This window comes from Hoplias malabaricus, chromosome 15 (genome assembly GCF_029633855.1).
Source record: "Hoplias malabaricus isolate fHopMal1 chromosome 15, fHopMal1.hap1, whole genome shotgun sequence".
In the NCBI taxonomy this organism is placed as follows: domain Eukaryota; kingdom Metazoa; phylum Chordata; class Actinopteri; order Characiformes; family Erythrinidae; genus Hoplias; species Hoplias malabaricus.
This window is the reverse complement of record NC_089814.1, coordinates 4,042,497-4,060,699: the sequence shown is the minus strand read 5'-3', so window position 1 is coordinate 4,060,699 and position 18,203 is coordinate 4,042,497. Positions and strand designations below refer to the sequence as shown.

Sequence of the window (18,203 nt, the reverse complement as noted above, 5' to 3'; positions counted from 1 at the left end):
CGTCCAACTGAAGTCCAATCCTAACCTGTCTAAATACACCTTCCCCAAGGAGAGCAGGCTGGGCTTTATGTAAATGAGGAACAAACAAAGGATGAGTGAGGAAAATGAATGCAGTGTGGGCTTGGTGATGGTTTATATTCAACAAATATACAACACAGAACTGTGCAAAAGTGTGTAATAATATGTAAACTTGACTGGTTCAGACCTTTGTCCTGTTGTTTAAAAATTTAAATCAGTGAAAACGATGCTGGAAGTTTTACAGTCCGTTCAGCTTTATATTATTTTTGCTATTTTACCACTGTCATGTGCTTTGTTCCTCATGTTGTGTGTTTTGCCCTTCTGATTGTTCCTTGTTTTCCTGCCTTTGCCCTACCCCCTCGTTATCCTTGTCACCTGTGTGTATATCGTTACCTTGGTGATTAATGTGTTCACCTGTTCTTCATAGGTCTTGCTTTTGTATGTATTCTCTGTGTCCCTTTGTGCTTGGGTTCAGCATAGATTTTTTTCTACTGAGAGCTGTAGTGGTTGTTTTGGTTTTGTCTTCGTGTTTATTGAAATAAAACTTTTGCACATGCACCCTTGTCTCTCTCGCACCATGAACCGTTACAGGACGCTGAACCCAGTGCCACATGAGTGGAAAAATCAAAAGCAAATACAATACAAAACGAAACAGGCTGTGACAGGAAGTCTTAACTCATCACAATGGACTGTTAAACTAGGCTCACTGGCAGCTAACAGCATCCAAAATGTACTCTTATCTCCCACAGTCCATTCCTGCTACAGAGAGTTCACTACAGGACAGAACAGAGGTAGAAAATCAGAGTGTCTCTTTGTTGTGTAACTGTATGTAGGAGTAAATGGCTGTAGCTTGGGTCCATTAACATTAATTCATAATGTTCTCATTTATAGTAATTTGTATAGTAATTTATAGTAATTGTAATTTATAGTGATTCTGCGTGTATGGTGGCTCTATCTCATCGCTGTCCAATTAAAAACATGTATCGTCCACAATACAACTTTACAGGAGAAGGGAAAAACCTTCCTAACATTCAATGGAAGTCAATGTAAAAAGTAGTTATAGTTCTAGAATTATAGCCTGTAGTCCATCTGTGGCTCTGCACACTTTGTTACCCCCTCTCCCCCTGTTCCTCAGCACTCAGGACCCCCACAGAGCAGGTGTGATGTGGTGGTGGATCATTCTCAGCGCTGCAGTGACACTGACGTGGTGGTGGTGTGTTAGTGTGTGTTGTGCTGGTGTAGAGTGGATCAGACACAGCAGTGCTGCTGGAGTTTTTAAACTCGTCAGGGCGGAGACTGCGATGTTCCTTCCCTCCCCACACTCCCCCATATTTCCAGCTAGTCCAGGACATCAAAAAAGAACTTATCCGGTCCCAAGCCCACATCTCTAAATGTTAGGCCACAGCTGCTAACCATGCACATGAGAAATCTAAAGAACTGTAACGAAAAACAGGGCTTTCTGACCACATCAGGGTATTTCATGTTTAATGGGTTATTTACAGACATCAAACGAAACATTCAGTAATGGCAGTAACATCCATAACACACATTAAAAATCTGATTTGAAATTGTTGTAAGAGCTGATGAGCTTTCAGGTGAAGCCCATCGTGCACATCACACGTCCCACACATAGATAAGAGGACATGCAAAATACAGAAAAGACACGTTTACACAGCTAAGTTTTTAATATCATTCTCAGTAAAAAGCAATTGCCTGGAATGAAACCGTGTAACAGAAGTTCTCAGATATGTGTTAATCCTGGCAGCTTCATCTCTGACTCAGAGGTGACCAGCAGCAGTTGAGCAAGGGCAGAAAAAAGGAAACACTCTTGTATGCAAACCTCCAAACGTCCAATATCACTGCTTCTGCTTATAACGTCCAGCACATTTACATCCATGACCTTCTGCCATAAACCCACAGCGACCCACAGCTCGAACCATCTTCCAGACGCAGGTGAACGTGCAGTGAATATTGTCTGAGGACTCTTATTATGTAGCATGGTGTGGTTACCTGTGCTGGGGCTCGAACCATGATTTCTACACTACGTCGTCCACTGGCATCGGAGTGGTCTTCAATAGAATCGGACTGATACTGTTTTGTTTGGTTTTACATTGTGCTTACATTTTCTAATGAAATTTCCTTCAATTAAACGTTAATTTTGAGTTCAAACATTTTTTCTTCTGATGCAATTTTGGAGATACAAGGTTTGTTGTCTGAGAGCGATGACATGATGTTTGGTCAAATGTGCAGTAAACCGACTCACCCACATCCTGTGTGTGTGTGTGTGTGTGTGTGTGTGAGAGAGAGAGAGAGAGTCTATTGCATTGATGCTTTGCTGTAACAATAACAAGACACATAAATGAAATGAAAGAACATTAGTTGCAAGTTAAAATGTAACCAATGCATAAAATACATGCGCTAAATCTAGTTCATGAAGACACACTGGAAAACACACATTTCAATCTGTGCATCATTTCTATTTTCATAAATACTAAACCAACACTTTCTCGTCTTTCAGCTTAAACACTTGGCGACACCTTCTTTCTCAGTTCGTTATGATCAACAGGTCCTGAATAACACAGTTCAGCCACTTATAGATGCTCCCATTGACTGGGACGCTCTGAAGCAGCTGCACATGAGGCTAAACCTATGAATTCCCCAGGCCCAAGTCTGATGTGGAGCAGTGAGCCTCGGGGCTAAATCCCACATTAGGGACGAGCTGGAACCGTGTTAATGATCCCGAACCTCGAACATTAGTAATGCACTTGCGAAGAGAGTATCCCACTGTAATGATGCACACACCCGACGTCGTTTCTCAGCTGTGTCTCCACTGAGCGCTCAGGTTCCTGCTGACGGTGAGTGAACCTGCAGGGTTTTTGTCACAGTGGCACCTTGAAGCCTATGCTGTCCTCTCTGGGCTGTGATCAGCACCCTACAGGCGCTTCGCTCCTTTAGAAATGCAATAAGGGACTCGTCTAAGTCTCTGTTCCCTTCTTTATATCCGTCCAGGATCAAGAGGCTGTCTATTTTTCCCAGAAGGATGGTTTTAACGTCAGCCATCACAAGGCCGGCTTCACTTGGAAGATGTGACTTTACAACTTGAAATAAATCTCCTTTTGCTCCATTGAAAATCACTAAAATCACCAGCTGGATCTGACGGACGTTGAAGGGGTCAGAAATGTAATCGTCGGCCCAGGAAGAAGCCAGCTGCTGGGCTAAAGATGGTTTACAGTTCCCTTCCTTCTGCTCCAGTAGGACAGTTTCTCCTACTCCTGGAATGATGGAGTGGATTTCCAGCTCCTGGTTGTCCCTGTAAAATATAATAAAAAAACACAGCAGTTAGGACCAGACATTAGGACCAGTGTGTACAGGTTTGAGTCCGTTTCCATGTTCAAATAAATTAAATGCAATCTAACACAGAAGCCTCTGTCTGCTTACAAATGGATTCCTCATCCCCACAGACGCCGCTCTCATCAGGACAAACAGTCTGATCATATTTCACAAGAAGCTAAAACTTGTCGCAATGTCACCTGATCCGAGTCTGAAACCCTGGAGTGCAGGGATTTAATGTGAAATACTGTTTTACAATGAAACAATGAAATATACCTGTGCTTAAGCCCCCCTCAGGGTCTGGCAGTGACTAAATACAGCACCAGCACCTCTTACAAAACAAGGCAGGTTTATTTATGGAGCACCTTTCATACACAAGGGCCACTCAAAGGGCTTCACAGAGTCAAAAGGAACAGTAAGAAGACATTAAATTAAGAGCAAGAGTTGAAGACAAAAACTAATAAAATAGAGCAATAAAAGAAAACATAATTAAAATGATTTAAAAAATTCAAATTATGCAAAAAAATAAAAAATAAAGTGCCATTCCAGAATAAAAAGTGCAGAGTGTTTTAAACCGAGCTGTAGCTGCTCATACTGGAATGATTTAAGTTTGATTTAAAAGAGTTTAAAGTCGGGGCTCTTTTAATGTTCTCATTCGGCTGGTTCCATTTAAGAGCGGCGCCGGAGCTAAACGCCACTTCTCCACGTTTAGTTTTCACCTGAGGAAGGACTAAGGGAGTAGTTCCTAAAGATCTGAGAGTTCTGCTCGGCTCATATCTCTGAGAAATACAATCACAAACCTGCTATGTTCTGTTTGGAATTTGGCCTAAAATATAACACCTTACTCAGCCTGCTGTTTCTTAATCAATCAATCAATCAATCAAACTTTATTAACATGAGAGAATTGATTATAAACATTAAAGAAATTAAGAAATTTAAAGATTATAATGGACTACATAAAAAAACTATGGTAAAAGCCATAAAGATATAAATCAGATATCACTGTGATTTCTCCAAGACTGCAATGAGATTAGATTAAAAGACAAATTAGACTTTAGCACAAATCTCCTGCTGCTCAAATGTGTCTCCTGAGATAAAGACCTCCGTGATCTCATGTGTCTCTTGTTGACTTTTAGTGGAGATTTCAGTAAAGTCAAAAAGTTTACTCAAGAAGATTTGCCAGATAAACTAAAACCTGCTCAATCTCCTTAATCTCCTTTATCTCTCTCAGGTCTCATGTCTCCTTTTTGTCTCCTAAAGTTTTTATGTTTTCTGAGCCATTACAGAGCAACCTTTATGTCTCCTGAGATCTCAGTTATCTCACTGTCTTTTGAGGAGATTTAGTTGAGATCTCAGTAAAGTCAAAAACTCAGATTCGCCATATGAACTAAAACCTGCTTTCTCCTTTGTCTCCATTATCTCTCATGGTCTCATGTCTCCTTTTTGTCTAATTCTCTTTCTCCTAAAGTTTATTTTTAAAAGAATCACCATTATGTCTCCTGAGCCATTACAGAGCAACCGATGAGCATTAAAGTTTTCTCTTTGGCTTGTCTCATGCTGCTCACATATGTCTCCTGAGATCTCAGTAATCTCATTGTCTCCTGTCGAGCTTTAGTGGAGATCTCAGTAAAGTCAAAATCAGTGTTCAGATTTACCAGAACAAACAAATCAAATTCTGTCATTTCCTCTCCTATGAGTCACGTCTCCTGAGCAAATATGGAGCAAAATGTGTGTGATGAAGTTTTCCTCAGCGTATATAGCTACTTACTTGAGCTATATCTCACTTACTTAGCTAAGTTCTAATGTAATCTATGTAATATTTGTCCTTATATATGCATGTTTCCACCCTGTAATTCCAAAGTCTCTGTAAATTTCTCAGAAAATGAACGCAGGGCAAAAACATAACAGCTGTGGAGCACTGTGTAACACAAGTGGTGTTAGCAACAGATCTAATTTCTCCCAGAGATGAAAATACACACCTAAGAGCTGGGGTGCTTTGTCTGGGCATGGAACAGGATTTCAGCGCCCTTACTGAGTCAGAACTGAGAGACATATAAAACAAGTGCCCTGATCCTGAGACTGTGCCTCAGCTGTGTGTCACCTAGAGGGGTCTAGTCTTGGCTTTGACTCAGTCCTTGACTAAGCTTCAAGGTAAATGGATCACAGCATTACTAATGTCCTGCTTTTACAAAAACAAAAAACACAACATGTGACACTGTGACCCTTCATCTCCAGAAAACACTGTAGTTGCAGTGTGACATTCTTAATTTCGCTAGAACTCTAGCCAAGTCAAGTCTCATGCTCTTCTTTACAGGAACAATCACCCACCACTGAACTTTTCCACAAAGCCTTTCTGCCTCCACATTTTATTTAAAACCCCAGCTGTGTATTTATATCCAATATATATAATATTTTTTAATGAATTTTAAAGTTTTCGTGCTTACACTGATTTATCAAATCAACAAAAACCGTGACACATTACTCTGTAAACAGAAGGAAGAACCCTGTCACGGCTGCAGAGGACGAGGAGGCGGATGTAGACGCAAGGAACGCTTTATTAAAAAGTACAGGAGCAACATTCAAACAAAACAAACATGGGTAGAAACAGGGAATACAGACTAAACTAAACTAGGACAAAACTACAAACTAAACCAAGACAGACAGGGAAGAGCCATGAATCGGTGTGGACAGAAAGACAGAGAAACACACATCTACACACACAACACCAGCCAAAAGAGCACGGAAACCAAAGGGGTGTATAAGGACAGGACAAACGAGGAACACCTGGACACAATAATTAAACAGAAGCAGGGCTAAGGCGGGACTGGGGCGGAGACTAGAACAACAACAAACAGATTTGTGTGCTATATGAGCACATGGTGGGGAAAACAGACACAGGACAGGGCCAGGGCGTGACGAACCCATTCACTCTAATAGTGGCCTAACCACAGCCACTGCACAGTTACTGTATTTTGTCAGTGAATATTTCACAAATAAGCTGCACATTTACAGCGTGGGTAATTATTCTCCCAAAGGCAAGAGGCAGGTTCCCAAGAAGGAAGATTCTGCAGAATTTCTATTATTATCTAGAATCGGTTAAAAGCCAGATGAACAGGAACTGATCGTGTATTGTGTTTTGCTCAATTATTTAATTATTGGATACAACTCCACAAGATAATACAGCTACTTTGCAAAGGTTTCTATTTTCATTTTCATATCTGCCTCTACAAAACTCAGGATTAACTCCGTGTTGCTGTTTTCAAGCATTATGTATAACTCAATGAGCAGAGAACTAACAAAAGCAACCTTGAAGTGTACAGCTCCAAAGAGCCTCCAACTGAAGAAGAATTCATGAGCTGCACAAAGTTTACTACGCTAACTAACCAACTGAGTTTACTCAGCTAAATACTTCATCAGCAAACACCTATTCACCTACTCTTTTAGAGTTTATTGAGGGTTTAATTGTGATTCTAAACATTTACAAGCATTTAGAGAGGAATGAGGTTTCAGTTTCTTTCTTATGAGTGTGCTTTTGTTGCAGCACCGTTTTAAAACTGCCTGCTTCTCCCATGTATCACAGAAATAACATTTGTGCTTTGTTCTTTTGCCTACCAGTCAACTTTGCCAACAATTCCTGTCATCTACAGTTTCTACCACATATAAACCACACCTTCTTCCTCAGTTATTTCAAGCTTATTACATTTTTACAGCCTCTACATACATTTTTTTCTCATGGGTAACGGGCACAGCAAATTGGTTTAATTCATTAACCGTCACATTGAGATAAGATTGAAAAACACTGGGCTGTTCCTATAAATAGTTTTTCCATAGTCTCGCTTGTAATGGAACGAATGAGCTGCTTGCTTGTTTGGGCTTGTTTTATTGCTTGTATCAGCCTCCTGACTGACCTCCTTTTTTGAGGTCAGTGTGGAACTTTAGATTTACCCACAAAGCAAAAACCAAACCGGAACTTCCAAAGCAGGGAATACAGCGTGTTTGTAATTGTAGGACTCTTGTGCTATGGTGAAACCTCATAGTGAACATTTAAACTGTGCATAGTGTGCACCTGAGGAAGAATATTCTGGTATGTTTTGTTCTGACAATCGAAATCACCACAAATCTAAAATATATACAATTAAAAGTTTGGACACACCCACTCAGGAAGGGTCTTCTTTGTTTGGGCTGTTTTCCACATGTTGTGAATGTACAGCACCAGTCAAAAGTTTGGACTTCTCGTTCAGTGTTTTTTCTTTGTTTTTTATTATTTTCTCCGTTGTAAATGAATGTGGAAGACATTAAAACTATAAAGGAACACATATGGAGTGATGTAGTAAACAGAGAAGTGTTAAAGAGACCAGACTATGTTTTATACTTTAGACTCTTCACAGTAGCCCCCTGTTGCTTTGATGACAGCGTCACACACTCTCTCCGTTCTCTCAGTCGGCTTCATGAGGTCGTCACCTGGAACGGTTTTCAGTGAACGGCTGTGGCCTCGTCAAGAGTTAATCTGTAGAACCGCTCCCTTCTGAATGTGTCTGAGACTGTCACTGGGGCTGTGCAGAGGTAGGGGCTGGTACACCGCTCTATACAGTGACTAGCTCTACTCCACCAATCACTGATGAGGAGATGTGTCCAAACTTTTGACTGCTACTGTATGATAATTTGTTTCTTGCTCATATTTAATATTTATTATTTTAAAATGTTTGCATGTATATTGTAAAACAACTTTGCGTTTTATTGGGCATTTATGACTGTTTTAAGTTTTAACACATGAAGGATAATGATCTCACTGTCAAGGCAGATATATAGACAGTGTAGTCTCAGAAACAAAGGTGCTGTACAGGTACATTACTGTCACTAAAGCTACAAACAGTGTAGTGCATCTTTAAAGGTGCAACAGTGGTGTTAGAGTCCAGTTGTGTTCCCTAAAGATTCATTAATTTAACCCTTGAGGGTACACCACAGTGACCGTTTCTCTGAGAGTGAATCAGACCCTATGAAGAGGTCATTTTACTTAATAGATTAGCTAAATAAAACTACATAATGCCTTGGGAAAATTAATAAACTTATCATAATGAGTAACTATAGATACTATCACTTGCACAGACACCATTTATAGTTTAATTTAGCGTAATGAAGGGGGAATTGCCCCTCCAACACTTCTACACAGTGCATTCGTGATGAAACTGTGTTTTGACTCAGCTCTGAACACTTATCAAGCTTTCAACTAGACTCTGACTGCAGAGCGTTCCCGGGCATAAACAGTACTTTAGTCAGCAACACTTACAGCCTTTCATTTTCAACATAGAACCAGTATCCCACCCACCCACATCCCTTCCCACACCCCCACTGAGAAGCTGAAAACTACATACCCGTAGACAAGTGTGTGTTGGAGTAATAGCTCTCTCTTCTCTTCCGCAGTTGTGTTGAGCTCAGCGTATCTCTGTCTCAAAACCTCCCTCAGATTCTCCACTTTGTCTCCAAACACTGGAAAAAACACAGCATCATCACATACATCAGTCTGGAGCAATATTTTCTATTAGCCACTGAAACCTGTTAAGATCTGAACCATGACACATTTCGAGCTGACACCTGTAGGCTGAGGAAATGCGTGTGATTGTTTTTCTCATCACTTTAGAAAGGTCGTTCTTACTGAAACAGGTGGAGAGCCTATGTCTATGTAAAGAGCCTATGTAAAGGGCCATGGGCTGAATTCCATCAGTCAGAGAGAGATTAAAGCACATAAGACATAAAGTGGTATATATCGTGATCACACTTAACCCCAAAGGTAATAAAATAATAAAATTAACCTGATAAAAGCAAAAGCCCCATTTCAACTTAGGAGCAATTTGTAGTTCTACAGTTACAGACTGTAGTACTGTATCTGTTGCTCTTCATACTTTGCTAACCCACTTTCCCCCTGTTCTCCAGCGCTCAGGATCAGACACAGCAGTGCTGCTGGAGTTTATAAACCCCTCAGTGTCTGGACTGAGAACAGTCCACCGACCAAAAACATCCAGCCGACAGCGTCCTGTGTCACTGATGAAGGACTAGAGGACGAGCGACACACACTGTGCAGCGACAGATGAGCTACTGTCTCTGACTCTACATCTACAAGGTGGACCAACGAGGGAGGAGTGTCTCACAGAGTGGACAGAGAGTGGACACAGGGTTTAAAAACTCCAGCAGCACTGCTGTGTCTGATCCACACTTTATGTTTTCAGTGGTAATTGGAAACAATCTCAAAAATGCTTACCTTCTGATGAAACTGTAACGGTATCAACATTGGCGTAAAGTGTATTTGGCAGTAAATCTGGTAATGGACAGAATAGACAATAAACACAGGGTTAATAATAATAATAATTTTCAAATTAAACAGCAGTAATTCTTCATATTAAACATTCTCCACATAGAGTTTATAGATTTTAGCTTTTCAAATAAAACATAAATCAAACCCGGTGTCTCCAAATGTCAACTGTGTAAAAGAAAGTAAAACCCTTGCTTATGTCTAATGTAAGTTTAATGGCAGGGACTGTATTCTGATTTATTATGATTTACTAAGTTTCACAGACATAATTTTAAAATATTAAAAGTGCAAAAAACAGACTTTGTTTTTTGGCCATTGACAGTATTCAGTAGTGTAGAATAAGTTGGGTTTATGGATGAATAAAAGCATAAACTTATGCAAACACTCCCCACCCATATATTAACACCAGCCTCCACAGAGTCTGAAACTGACAGACTGGGACACTACAATAAATTTGAACCTGAGTTGGGTTTGCCTTGTTCAAGGACACATGAGAATGAAGCAGAAACCAGGTCTCCCAGTGGTACTTACAATCAACAGACTTAGGGCCCAGTGAGGGGTCTTTGTTCTTTTGCCCTGAGAAGAGATCAGACACATTTCAGTGAAAAGCATTTTAAACCACATTATCATACACTCATTAATATACTTTTTTATTATATGATCACATTGGGATCCAAACCTTGTATCTCCAGAAGGATAAGAAAGAAACACCTTAAACTTGGATGTGAGTTAATAAAAACCTCTTTAAATTCATTTAAATTTTTTGTATTTTTGGACCATCTATACAGCTCTATTGGTGATAACATATTAATACGACACAAAGGGCAGCGGAAATATTCAGATTCAGTTCATTCATGCAGTCATCCATTCAATTCAATTTATTCAATCATTGTCTGTAACCCTTATCCAGCTCAGGGCAGCGGTGGGTCCGGAGCCTACACTGAATTATTGGGCGCAAGGCGGGAACCCACCCTGGAGGGGACACCAGACCTTCACAGGGAGAACACACCACACTCCTCACAGACAGTCACCCGGAGGAAACCCACACGGACACAGGGAGAACACACCACACTCCTCACAGACAGTCACCCGGAGGAAACCCACGCAGACAAAGGGAGAACACATCACACTCCTCACAGACAGTCACCCGGAGGAAACCCACGCAGACACAGAGAGAACACACCACACTCCTCACAGACAGTCACCCGGAGGAAACCCACGCAGACACAGGGAGAACACACCACACTCCTCACAGACAGTCACCCGGAGTGGGACTCGAACCCACAACCTCCAGGACTCTAGAGCTGTGACAGAGACACTACCTGCTGCTCCACCGTGTCGCGGCAGTCACCCAGTCACTCAGGGTGTCACTCAGGCAATCGAGGAATCAGGGGAAAAACATTTTGGTTTCTAATAGTATAGTGTAGAATAGTGGTTCACAGCTGATGGGAGTTTTGAGTAAACTGAGAGATATCTTTCTTTGATTAGGTCAAAGATAAGTGAGGGTAAAAAAGAAGATCAGAAGCTTCTTCGGTAAAGGAAGCCCGGCTCGTTCATGGCTCACAGCCCGTAAACAGGCTCTGCTCTGGTTCCTCCATCTCAAGGGGATTCCCACTGGACGCCCACTACCTGGTTTCTTTTTTCAATGCCATATGACAAAAATAACAATCCTACGCAGGGGCTGGATTATGATGATAATGTCTCATAATGTCACGTTTTGGATTGAGACATGATGTCATAGCATAAAAAGGATAGAAACTGATGTCATTTGGGTCTGACAGTAACTACATGAATGGGGAAATAAACACAAGAGATCTGCATCAAGGGGGGAAACACAGCCAAGACAGAAAGATGTATCTCTTAGATCTGAAAATACTGTCTGTGACTAACAAAGACCTTGTGTGGGTTAGGGTACCTGTGTGTTAGTTACGTGACATAGTAAACAGACGGGAGTACACAGCATGACTCAGCGTGGTTATAGTTATAGAATAAATAAAACTTTATGACTCTGTTCATTCAGGAATGACTAAATACATCAGATTTCTTCTGTATTTCTTGTGACTCAGTTTCTCATGGAAACATGGTCAGCTTTTCTCATGGACACATAAGAATGAAGCAGAAGTTTAAACCAGGTCTCCCAGTGGTACAAATGGTTTGCCATTGTTCATTCCAACATGATTGAACACATGATTTCCCCAGTATTTCTTGTGTCTTTGTTCCTGTTTTATTTCCTTTTACTTATTTATATGACAGGCTGTAAATGACCCATCTAGTTTCACTGCACCATAACACTGTATTTGAGGCTCTGAGCTCTGGAGTTTCTTTAGCATGCCATGCCCATGGACTCTTTGGCCCTTCTTTGGTTCTACCTAGGAAATTAACTTTCCTGGTTTGTGAACAAATTTATGTTGTTGGAAAAGTGTAGAACCTTTCCAAATCACTCACAGGAACGGTTCTGGTTCCTCATTGGTGTAAAGTGCTAACAGTGGTCTCTGATTCTATCCCTGTTTATATTTCAACCTTCAAAAGCCAGGAGTCTTGAAAAAGCACACTGTCCCTCTCTGGGAGGGTTGGACGACTCTGTCCCTCCCCTGTTCACATGTGATAGATTTGGGCAGTCGGCACTCTCCTCCAGCATCTGTCCACAAAGCCACACTCAACATCAATTTATTCTAAAAAACATGCTTAATTCTGCACGGTTCTGACCATAGCACATTATGCTACTGTATGCTACTGGCCCAGAGAACTCAGCAGGGTTTGTGTAAGAAGTTGACATATGCCTTTCTTTTTGCATAACAGAGTTACAGGTTGCATTTCTTTATGCAGCGGCGGCAGACTGAAGTGCTCCCAAACCAATGTGGTAGCATGGATGTTTCCATGCAGTGCCGTCTGAGGGCTCAAAGGTCTTGCTCATTCAGCAGTGGTGTCTGGCCTTGTCCTACACAGATAGAGACCTGTGCTCTCTTGCTCTGAGTAATGTTCATTTCTGAACAGACCCCTCTTTACTGTAGAGACTGACCCTTTGGTGGACACTACTTTTATTCCTTTTATATTCACCTGCTTTTAGTGAGATGTTTCAGAACGGTGGCTCTTGTGTACTGTATAAAGTCTTCACTCTTACTCTAAATTCTTTCCAGTTTTTTGAAGCATGCATCACATTCTAAAAGTCTTTATATTTACAAAATACAATTGAGTGGTTCAGTAAAAACACTGTGCTTTTGTCATTAAAGAAAAGAGCAAGAGAAATAATCTCCCAAGATTTCTCGTTTTCTGAATGAATGAATGAATGAATGAATGAATGCTTTACAGAGAAGACAGAGACATACCTTTCTTCCTCCGGTGGAGAATGACTGAGGTGATGGCGAAGCCCACACACATCACAGCGATCACACAGATAGCTACGTAACCATTAGACCATTTACTCCTCTCAGTAAAGTCACCTGAGAACACAAACAACACCTTCATGAGCCAGGAATGAAGAACACTCCTTCAAAAGATCTCTTTAGCTTCTCTTTGCTGTCTCCTGGATTACGCTGAGGTCAGATGGAGAGAGGCGGGAGACTGTAGCAGGTGTCTCCTTAAAGAAAGAACCAAGTGTTATTGTCTTAGTACTGAGCCCAGCTTGAGACACCTTTGAGACCTCCACCCCAACCCTAGAGGAGACAGGGCGTATTGTTTATCTGCAGCTGAACTAAAAACATAGCTCCAACCTTCTCAGTTTGGATGCTGGAACGAACTCTCTCTAACACTCCTGAAGGGTTTTAGGAGGAAAATTGTTAAGTCTCTTGAGACATAAATGAGAGAATTGGAGAAATGATCACGGTTATGACTGGAAGATGAAAGCTTCTAAACCCAGCGTATACATCACAGCGCTGGGCAGAGACCATGAAGAGTAATGAAGCAGACTGGAGAGAGGAAAAGTGGGCGAACGTCTAGACGCTGTTATGAGTGGCTTTACTGTGATTGACCTCAAATAACCCTTTAACTCAGGTACTTCTCCAGCACTGATAAAAATGGACTGGGTTTGAGAGAATTTCTTAGTAATCTGTTTCCACATTAGGGAAGTTGTGGCTGTGGTCTGACAGTTTCTATAAGAAAGATATTGAAGGATTTTTCTCTGCTTCTTAAACGTGGCCCCAACAAAAACAAAAAAACCTCCTGAAAACATCACAGCGGTCAAAGCAGTGGAAAGGACACGCACCAGAAAAGGTCAAGTTACGGCACGGCTGCACTGTCTGAGGTCTAGAGTATATCTAAAATACCGTACGTGGTTTTATCTGCAGACAGTGCCTCATTCTCAAGAAATGATGCCTGGAATAAAAATCTCTTATAATATCACTGTAAAACATTAACATACACCAATATAAGCTCTTATAATATAATATAATATAATATAATATAATACTCAACGATATGTTATTATTACGAATCTTATAATAGTATTAATAATAATAATAATGAGAAAAGTTAGGCATGCTAATAGACTAAAGAGGCATTCGTTTGTAAAGAGGCATTCACTCATTCATTCACTCACTTATTCACTCACACACATTCATTCATACACATAGTCACATATAAACGTACTAAATTACATATAAATACTGACTGGTTCACTCACACTCCCTTTAAAAATATATATATTTATATATACTCACTCACTCATTTATACGTTAACGACTGAAACGGATAAACGGATGTGTTCCCATGTTGTCTATCACTGCATTAAAGATGCATTCCCTTATTGTGGGATGCAGAGTGATGCCCTGGCTTGTGGAGAGCACGGCTGAAATGGGCAAGTGGTTACTGTTATTTTATTGGATCAGAATAAATTTAAAAAAGCTCTATATACTTAACTTTATCATGCGCTCCTTACAAACAAAAACCGAGAACGCGCATGATTCATGGGGGACAGAGTGTTAGAAGCAGACACACGTGTCCATCTTAAAAGGGTAATTCCAAAAATAATCATGGTGTGCTTTTTATATACCTACGATATCATCATGGATATCCCGGAGAATTGTGTTTCTGGAAAAACCCTGTCTCAGCATCGAACAGAGTGGAGAGGTGTGTGTGTGTGTGTGTGCATGTGTGAGTTCCTGCCAGGAATATATCACACTGTGGGGACAAAACCTGTTTACACACCCACATTTTGGGGACTTGTCTTCCTCGTGGAGCCACCAGCTGGTCCCCACAATGTCATTATTACATTTTAAGGTGTAGTCATATTTTAATTTTAGTTTAAGGTTGAGATTAAGGTTAAAGTAGTAGTACTTATGGAAAATGAATGAACATTTCCAGAGAGGAATAGAAGTCTATGTAATACGCCCCGTGCACAATTAAGGGACTATGTGTTTGTGTGTGTGTGTGTTTGTGTACGTGTGTATGTGTGTGTATGTGTGTGTGTGTGTGTGTGTGTGTGTGTGTGTGTGTGTTTGTGTGTGTGTACGTGTGTGTGTGAACACACTAGAGATATCACTTAATGCTGTAACTGGAAACTGCTTCTTTTGTAATTTAGGATATGTCTATGTAGCTGGTCATGTGATTATTCTTACGTGTCTTTTTGCTAATTTATGCAAATGAGCTGACAATAAACCCAATAGCTAACTGTCATAAAAAAATTCCCGCCTTATTTCCTGTATTTATTGTGTCTCAAAGGAGAGTAAATGAAAAAAAAAGCACTATAATGGCACGTTTGAGACATGTGTGTGTGTGTTTAGGTAATACCCCTTTTTGGTGATTCAGACTTTAGTGGAACACACAAGGTGTCAATGAAATGCAGCAAGCAGGCGCATGATGAATGTGTAGGTGGCAGAGGAATCCTCTCTACAACCGGATTATGGGGAAATTCATGCACAAACTTATTTTCTGGAACTGACCCCAGTGCTGAGGTTGATTTGCAGGTCCTCGGAATGTTTTGAAGAGAGTTATTGTCACTGAGGTACAGCTCTGAATTACCTGCATGGCATGGCATTTTGTTAAACGTGGGTGTGAATAAGTGAATGCAATACAAGCCAATTCCATGACGTGCAGTGCACCAATGGCACTGTGTTTTCCAGCTCAATGTATTTAATAAAGTGTGAGTGAGTGAGTGAGTGAGTGAGTGAGTGTGTGAGTGACTGGGTGAGTGTGTGAGACTGTCCACGTGTGAGTGTGTGAGTGACTGGGTGAGTATGTGAAACTCTCCACAGATGTGAGTGTGTGAGTCACTGGGTGAGTGTGTGAGTGACTGGGTGAGTGTGTGAAACTCTCCACAGATGTGAGTGTGTGAGTGACTGGGTGAGTGTGTGAGACTGTCCACGTGTGAGTGTGTGAGTGACTGTGTGAGTGACTGGGTGAGTGTGTGAGTGACTGGGTGAGTTTGTGAGCGACTGGGTGAGTGTGTGAGTGACTGGGTGAGTGTGTGAGTGACTGGGTGAGTGTGTGAGTGACTGGGTGAGTGTGTGAGACTCTCCACAGGTGTGTGTGTGTGTTAGTGACTGGGTGAGTGTGAGAGTGACTAGGTGAGTGTGTGAAACTCTCCACAGATGTGAGTGTGTGAGTGACTGGGTGAGTGTGTGAGACTGTCCACGTGTGAGTGTGTGAGTGACTGGGTGAGTGTGTGAAACTCTCCACAGATGTGAGTGTGTGAGTGACTGGGTGAGTGTGCAAGTGACTGGGTGAGTGTGTGAAACTCTCCACAGGTGTGTGTGTGTGTGTTAGTGACTGGGTGAGTGTGAGAGTGACTAGGTGAGTGTGTGAGTGACTGGGTGAGTGTGTGGAACTGTCCACAGGAGTGTGTGTGTGAGTGAATGGGTGAGTGTGTGAGTGAATGGGTGAGTGTGTGAGTGACTGGGTGAGTGTGTGGAACTGTCCATAGGTGTGAGTGTTCATGTGCCAGGGTGAGGGTGTGAAATTGTCCAAAGATGTGAGTGTACAACTGTCTATAGGTGTGTGTGTGTGTGTATGTGTGAGAGTGTGTGAGTGGCTAGATGCAGTTACTAAAGATGAATGAATGAATGCATGTTTTCACACTTCATCTGATAGTTTTTCACATGCATACTCTCTCACTCACATACATACTCACTCACTTTCAGGATCTACTCCACAAGGGGGTGCCATTCAATGCTTTGAATCAAAGACATCATGAATGGACCAATAGAAACCCTTGAAAATGACTGAAACACAATGTTTTTACACTGACGTCTGCTCAGAGCTCAGAAGGAGTTTGATGTCTCCAGTAAAACCCCACTGTGCAGCTACAGGTTTGTTTGTTTTGGACAGCGATGGTGTGCAAATTCACGTTCAAATCGGTCAGTGACGTGTGCTCAGACTCACGTGGGAGGACGAATGTGGCCGACTGTTGTTCTTTCCCCTCCACGGTGAAGGAGCAGGTGTAGTTATTGGTGTCCTTTTCTCCAACGATGACTCGACTGGTGAGGTTAAAGATCCCCTCGGTGGTCACGTTGCTGCTGTTGCTGAACTCTTTGTCCCATCCCTCACCATTTTTCCAGGCCATGTTAGCCATGGGGAAGCCCTGGGACTCGCAGGACAGCTCCACCTCCCCGTTACCCAGGTGTCGGACGCTCTTCTTCACCGGAGAATATGGAGCTGAGGAAACACATTGTTTATGTTTGTTTTTAAAGTGTAGGAGTGAAGGTATGTTTTGGCTTTGGTTAGCGACAGAGCTGCTTTAAAACTATGAGTAGAATTAACTTTTAATAAGTTGTAAGAACAGAAACAGAGTAAAGGGCAGCTCTGTAGCTAACTTCATAAAGTTAAAACATCAAATAACAAGAATACGCTCTAAAACGAACAAAGAAAAACTCGTGTTGGACGCAAAAATAAATAGCACCCCCTGGTGGGTGAGTATGTGAGGGAATGAGTATGTGTGTGACTATGGGGGGTATATATAGATACATGAGTAAACGAGTACGTGAGTGAGTGAGTGAGTGAGTATGTGAGTGAGTGAGTGAGTGAGTGTATGCAAGGATGACTCACTATGTGAGCATAAAAATGAGTATGTGAAAACATTAATAAAATTGAATATGTGCACACGTCAGTGAGTGTGTATATATGTGAGAGGCTGAATGTGAGTGAGTATGTGAATGAATATATGAGTGAAGTTGCATGTGCATATGCCAGTGTGAGTGGGTGAATGAGTATGTATGTGAGTGAATGAGCGAGTGAGTGAATGAGTATGAGTGAGTATATGTGAGAGAGTGAATGAGTGATTGAGAAGAGTTTGCGTGTGCATGTGTGAGTATATGAGTGAGTGAGTGAATATTCTGACCACACTTTCTAAACATTTAAAAACCCTTGATATTTAGAAATGGTCATTAAATCACGGCCTGACCACACTTTCCTCCAAACGTCCCCTTCTCTGGTGAACACTTTCAAACAGGAACTGGTGCCACAGAGTCTCTGAGGCCAGGAATTATTTCACCTAAAAATATTCAGGGATTTTTTGGCAGTGTTTAACATCTCAGAGCAGTGAGGTCAGGTACTGATGCTGAAACTGATGTGAAATCTTTTAAAATGTGTTTTTGATTACAATCGTGAACATCACTTT

General features: G+C 41.4%; 1 protein-coding gene across 1 annotated transcript in view; it reads right to left on the bottom strand.

The window, feature by feature from the left end:
- Nucleotides 1-1,492: 1,492 nt before the first annotated feature.
- The window catches only part of si:ch211-241b2.5 (programmed cell death 1 ligand 1), a 25,071-nt gene continuing 8,360 nt past the window's right edge, over nucleotides 1,493-18,203 (bottom strand). The window contains exons 4-9 of the mRNA XM_066646134.1: nucleotides 16,970-17,242; nucleotides 12,982-13,095; nucleotides 10,187-10,231; nucleotides 9,605-9,661; nucleotides 8,721-8,835; nucleotides 1,493-3,328 (exon numbers count right to left, since the gene is read on the bottom strand). Coding sequence (XP_066502231.1) covers nucleotides 2,857-3,328; nucleotides 8,721-8,835; nucleotides 9,605-9,661; nucleotides 10,187-10,231; nucleotides 12,982-13,095; nucleotides 16,970-17,242 — 1,076 coding nt within the window. The 3' untranslated portion in view covers nucleotides 1,493-2,856. The remainder of the gene's footprint in view (nucleotides 3,329-8,720; nucleotides 8,836-9,604; nucleotides 9,662-10,186; nucleotides 10,232-12,981; nucleotides 13,096-16,969; nucleotides 17,243-18,203) is intronic.